The sequence below is a fragment of the Numida meleagris genome, chromosome 26 (genome assembly GCF_002078875.1).
Source record: "Numida meleagris isolate 19003 breed g44 Domestic line chromosome 26, NumMel1.0, whole genome shotgun sequence".
NCBI classification, from domain to species: Eukaryota; Metazoa; Chordata; class Aves; order Galliformes; family Numididae; genus Numida; species Numida meleagris.
In genome coordinates this window covers 3,191,967-3,197,616 of record NC_034434.1, presented here as the reverse complement: position 1 = coordinate 3,197,616, position 5,650 = coordinate 3,191,967, and the positions used below count along the sequence as shown (strand labels likewise).

Genomic DNA, 5,650 nt, shown 5'->3' with positions numbered 1-5,650 from the left:
AAAGGAGGGAAAAAAAAAAAAAAAAAGGAAAGTCGCTCTTTAGGGCTTTTTATTTTGGGGAAACACTGACGAATGTTCAGAGCTCCCGTTCCGAGTGACGCTTTTCATGATCTCGTTTCATCAAAGCGCCTTTCCTTCCTTAATATTGTTCAACTGTGAATGTAGAAATGGGGGAAAAAAAAAGAAAACAAAAAAAAAAACAACCCAACCAACACGAACTCTTGCGTTAGAGGGTATAGAAATAAATGGTCAAAGAAGATTTCAGGCTTAAAACTAAAATGCAAACATCAAGTGCTCTGAATTGGCAGTGAGAACGCAAAGGGAAAGAGCTCTCCTGACTTGTACTGTAGCAGCCCCAACACCCACGAAAATTGTGCCAAAGAGTTGAAAAAAAAAAAAAAAAAACAAAAGAAAACTTCAGGTCATATTTTGGATTGCAAAATGAGGATAAATTCAATGTTCAAACAACAACAACAACAAAAAATCTGATAAAAATGCCATTTGGAAACTGCTTGGCCTTTTGTGCTCTTTATTTAATCAAATCTGATGTGGTATTGGTCTCTTGCTGCACTTCAAAAACAAAAAAAAAAGGAAAAAATAAATTTATATAAAAATATATATATACTGACTTGAGCTTACACAAGACGGCACTTGTAAAAGGTTATATTTTTCCACTGCAGTTGAAGATTAATAAAATGGTGTCAAACATTCCCCAAAACTTCCTTTTTGTATTCTTGGTCTTTCCAGTCAAAGGGGAACCCGTTAACCATTTCTTTTTTTTTTTTTTTAATAGAGTAGTAACAGTCTGATGGGCAACTCCAAAACAAATTGGCTGCTTACTGCTTCCCTAACCATGCAATGTCTTATTTCCACGTGAAGGATCAGAATCTCTCGTTTCCTCTTAAACGAGGCTCTTGCTTTTGAGGAATCGTCCCTCGCTTATCCTAGGCCATCAGCAATAAGCCCAAAGAAAGGGAGGAGGTGCAGGGTGTGAGGCTGTGGATCATTTCGCTTTTGTTAATGCAGCTGTTGATGCTCCCGGCATTCGAATCTGCAGTTGAACGTTGGGCATTTCTTAAAAACTCCTTGTGGGAGGGAGACAGAAAACCTTAGCCAGTATCTTACCTTTTTGCAGCAAGCAGGTGGCAATCTGCGTTATCCCCCCGGTTTCCTCTTCCCCGTCTGATCCTCGGACCCCTCGTGACGGCGTCCGCTCCTGTCGCCCATCTGCGCGGCAGCGTCCACACTAGCTCTTGTACAGGGTATCAGATATGTGCCTTTCAGTGCTGGCTTCAGATCGCAGTCCAAGTGCCGACTTTGAACCAGTGTACAAACCTGATCCGAGCTCCCAGGTGCTGAGGCGAGGAGGAGCAGCTCCCGAGCACGGGCAGCGAGAGGCCTGGGCCACGAGCTCGAGCAATGCCTTTTCTTTTTATTTTGTTTCTTGAGGTGGGGTGGGATTTCCTAAGAAAAACAAACAGGAAAAAAAAAAGAGAAAAAAAAGAAAAAAAAAAAAAAAAGCCATTCCTGAAGTTGGGGAGGGGGCGTGGAGGGAAGAAATCTGATCATTCCTCAGTGCTACCTGTTTCTGTCCTGTGTGGCTATTCAGCTGTAGACAGCAGGAGAATAAAGTACACTGAGACAGTAGTGGAAACAAACTCGTGTCTGTTGTGTTTGTGTGGGGCTCCCCGGGTTTCGCTTGCTCAGCGCTCGGCCGCAGTGAGAGGTGGCTGCTGGCAATTCCAGGGGCCGAGCACCCATCCCATGTCCTTTGGGCGTTCCTGGGAACTGGTGTGGCTGCCTGGGGGCCAGCGCAGCCCCCAGCCCTGGGGTTTTGCCCCCGGCACTGGGGGAAGCACGCTGGTTCCTGCCATGGGGGAAGGAGACCCTCCAGCAGAGCCCAACCCGGCCCCTCTGCTACCCTCATTCTGTCCGTTTCTCACTCATAGCAGCTCTTTGGCTCCCGCTTTAACCTTAATTCCATCCATTTTTCGGCTCTTTGGCTCCGGCATTAACCTTAATTCCATTGGTTTCTCAGCTCTCTGGCTCCTGTCCGCCTTCCGACGGCAAACCGTGCCCTGCTGCAGGGCCACGCTCCTCCCGCCGGCTGCTGCTCATCACGGTCGGAGAGGACCCAGCTCCCGAGGAAGGGGTAGGACGGATTGATTTACCTCGCGAAAGAAAAGCCGCTTCGTCGTCGTTTGCAGCGCTGCTCACGGAGCCGCTGCTACTCCCCCCCCCCCGCCAGCCACAGCCCCCGCGGAGCTCTGAGACGTGTGGGTGTGCGGCCGCGCTTCCGTCTGTGGAGCGGGAGGTGACGGCGGTGTGTCAGCTGCTGTGTGTGAGCCAGGACGGGAGCTGGGCCTCGGGGATGGGAACATGGCCCCGGGGGTCCGGGCTGGGCCTCCATGTGGGCCTTGGGGACAGGGCTTGGGCCTCGGTGGAGGGCTGGGCCTCCATGTGGGACTGGGCCTTGGTGCCAGGCCTCAGAGCGGGCCTTGGGGACAGGGGCTGGGCCTCAGGGTGAGCCTGGGCCTCAGGGAAGGGAGCTGGGCCTCGGTGCAAGGCTGCGCCTTGGAGCTGGGGCCTAGGCCACTGTGTGGGACTGGGCCTCGGGGGACCGGGGTTGGGCCTCAGGCGGGGCTTGGCCCCTAGGCCAGGAGTTGGGCCTCAGGGCTGGACTCGGCCTTGCTCTGGGGCTGGGCCTTGGGGCTGGCAGATAGGCCCTGGTTTGGGGCTGGGCCTTGGGGCTGGCAGATAGGCCCTGGTTTGGGGCTGGGCCTTGGTTTGGGGTTAGGCCTCAGTGCAGGGTGAGCTGTGAGCCCTGCAGGGAGCGGAGCAGCGCTCAGCATTCTGCTCCTGGAGGTGAAGCCCAGAGCCCTGCGTTGCTGTGCAGGACCAGCGCCCAAGGCAGCTCCCCTGTGAAGCTGCTGTGTTCCCGGGCTGAACGTTTCTTCGTTTTCCAGCCCTTTTCCTTAATCCTGCCGTTCCCATGGTGCTGACTGTGAATGGAAGCAGAGAGCGGGCGTTCCAGCGAATTTCCTCGTGTCAGGGATGGAGGGCACGGGAGGAAACGGCGCTGCCGTCAGCTGCCGAGGAGCGGCTTCCTGCCACGGAGCGTGATGGGAAGCGGCCGCGCCGCAAAACCTGGGCCCTGCTCTGCCGAGCCGGGAGAAATGGAGCCGTGGGCACCCAGAGCTGAGCAGGGGTGGGTCTGTGAGGGAAATGAAGAGCTCCCGGCCTCTTCCCAAGGGGCTGGGAGGGAATCGTCCCTCACCTGCACCCCGCCAGCCTGAGCCCATGGCCAGAGGCAGCACGGACACTACGGAGCTGCAGCGACGGAGACCCGGCGCTGCCCTTCTCAGTGCTGCAGTGGCTCGCTGCGTGCACGGATGCATCTTCTACACCTGGAGCCGAGGATTGAGGGCAGCTCAGAGCCCTCCAGTGCAGTTCCTGAGCCACCCCCAGGCACCGCTTCCATGGGGCTGCCAGCGAGGATCCCATCCCAGCACAGCCCCGCGCAGGCCAGAGAGAGCTCCATGCTCTGCTTCCATGCCAGCGCTGCTCTGCAGCAGGCACAGATCACCCAAGTGGAAAACGATCCGCGGCTTTCCGCTGTCAGCGGCCGTGCAGCAGGGCGATTAGGTTCTCTGCGCGAGGATGCATCTGCACTGGCCTAACCTCGCTGCTTAAAATAGCGCTTCTCTCAGCGTGGCTGTGGCTGACAGCGTAAATTGAGTTTCATGTTCCTGTGCTAGCGTGGTGCGAGCAAGCAGAAACCAAGGGGAGAGGTGGCTGCTCGGCCCCATCCCAGCACCCAGGTGGGGTTGGGGGCCCTGGGCCGCAGCCCCGCAGCCCCCGCCTCTGCACACACGGGTTGAGGATGCGCTGTTTTCTTTGCGTCAAAATTAACTTCCAACCTGATGGAAAACCTTAATTTGCACTTCAAAGCACTTTGCAGCAATCTGCGAGCATGAGCAGAGCCAGAGCTGATGCCTGGGATTTTTTCCAGGCCTCGTTTGCGGCGCAGCCCGGCCCCGTGCCCCCCCCCCTGCCCCTTTGCTCCATGCCCACCAGCAGTCCCTCTTCTCTTGGCCGTGCTCCAGCCTCCAAGCAGCTCCTGGACCCGATGTTGTTGGCTCAGAAGCACCCAGCACTGCGCTCAGATCTGCCTTCAGCCATGGGGTTCCTGCACTGTCACCCCCCCCCCCGCAAAGACCCACTGATGCGTGGTGGGGGTCCGGCCGTGTGCCAGCAGCCCCCCTCCCGTGCCGGCAGCCAAGCTCCGAGTGACGTCTGCTGAATCACCGCCGCTCCCGGCACATCGCCATCCCGGCGATGATGCAGCTGCTCTATACATAGCCTGGGGGGTTCTGCACCGGGGTGTGGGGCCGGACCTGTGGCAGCGCTTGTGCCAGGCGCTCCCTGTGGGGCCGGGGCCGCGTGCTCGGCCCGAAGTGCCACGCTGTCCTCGCACCAACGCTTCTCCCCCAGCCCGGCACGAGCTGCAGGCAGATGGCGGAGATGGGGAACGCTCTGCGCTGAGGTCTCCGTCTTCCCTTCGTTGCAAGCACCTGAACAGGAGCGGAGCTGCCCGAGTCACCAGCTGGGATGCGGCTCCTGGGTTCCCTCTCCCACCTGGGGTCAGGGGATGAGGCCTCGACGGGGATGCACGTGTCTTTGGGGGCGGTGCCGTGGCTCTGTCCGTGCAGTGCCGTCTGTCCGTGCAGTGCCGTCTGTCTGTCCGTGCAGTGCTGTCTGTCTGTCCGTGCAGTGCTGTCTGTCCGTGCGGTGCTGTCTGTCTGTCCGTGCAGTGCTGCCACGGCCGAACGCAGAGCAGCTGTGAATAAACCGTGAGCAGCAACGTGGGAAACAAACAAACAAACAAACAAAAAAAAAACCAACAAACCACCACCACCAACAACAACAGCAACAAAAAAAAAACCCAACCCGCCCGTAATTCCGTCATGGAAGCGGCTCCGAGAGAACAATTCAGGGAATAAAATGTTCTCCCCGCCCCCACCGCGCACGGCTGCGGCTCAGCCCTCGGCTCCACGGCCCCGTGCGGACGGGGATGGAGAGGACCCTCCCCCCCCCCTCTCCCCGCACAGGGGCTGCCCCGTCCCCGGGTCCCGCTCCCACCGGGGCTGCGTGGGGCACTGCCCCGCTCGGGGGTCGGTGTCGGGGGCGGCCCGGAGCGGAGCCGCGGGCAGGGACGGGCCGGGGCGGTACCGGCGCGGCCCGGGGGGAGGGCGCTGGCGGCCGCCCGGTGCCCACGTGGTTTCGCGGTGTCTCCGGAGCGGAAGAAACGGCGGTCGGGGCCGGGGCTGCGGCGGGGGCGGCCGGGACCGGGGCGGGACCGACACCGGGGCCGGGGGGAAGGGAAGGGAAGGAGCCGCAGCCCGGCGGGCGCCGCAGCGCAGCGCATCCCGGTGCATCACATCCCGGTGCAGCGCATCCCGGTGCAGCGCATCCCGGTGCAGCGCATCCCGTGCGTCGCCGCGCAGCGCCGGTGAGTGCGGGCCCTGGGCCGGGGGCGGGCGATGCGGGAGGGAACCGGGCTCCACCCGCTGCCCGGCCGGCTCCCGGCCTCCTCCGGCCCGTTCTTGCTGCCGTTCCCGTTGCCGTTCCCGTTGCCGTCCCTCCCCCG

General features: G+C 59.4%; 1 protein-coding gene across 1 annotated transcript; it reads left to right on the top strand.

The window, feature by feature from the left end:
- Nucleotides 7–3,816, top strand: LOC110388594. Its single transcript, XM_021378035.1, has 2 exons — nucleotides 7–2,152; nucleotides 2,967–3,816. Exons 1-2 carry the CDS (start codon nucleotides 1,420–1,422, stop codon nucleotides 3,200–3,202), a joined length of 969 nt encoding a protein of 322 aa, XP_021233710.1. The 5' UTR covers nucleotides 7–1,419; the 3' UTR covers nucleotides 3,203–3,816.

Coding starts and splice junctions, on each gene's coding strand:
- LOC110388594 (XM_021378035.1), top strand. CDS start 1,420: ATGCCTTTTCTTTTTATTTTGTTTCTTGAGGTGGGGTGGGATTTCCTA. Junction 2,153..2,966: donor ACCCAGCTCCCGAGGAAGGG/GTAGGACGGATT, acceptor TTCGTTTTCCAG/CCCTTTTCCTTAATCCTGCC.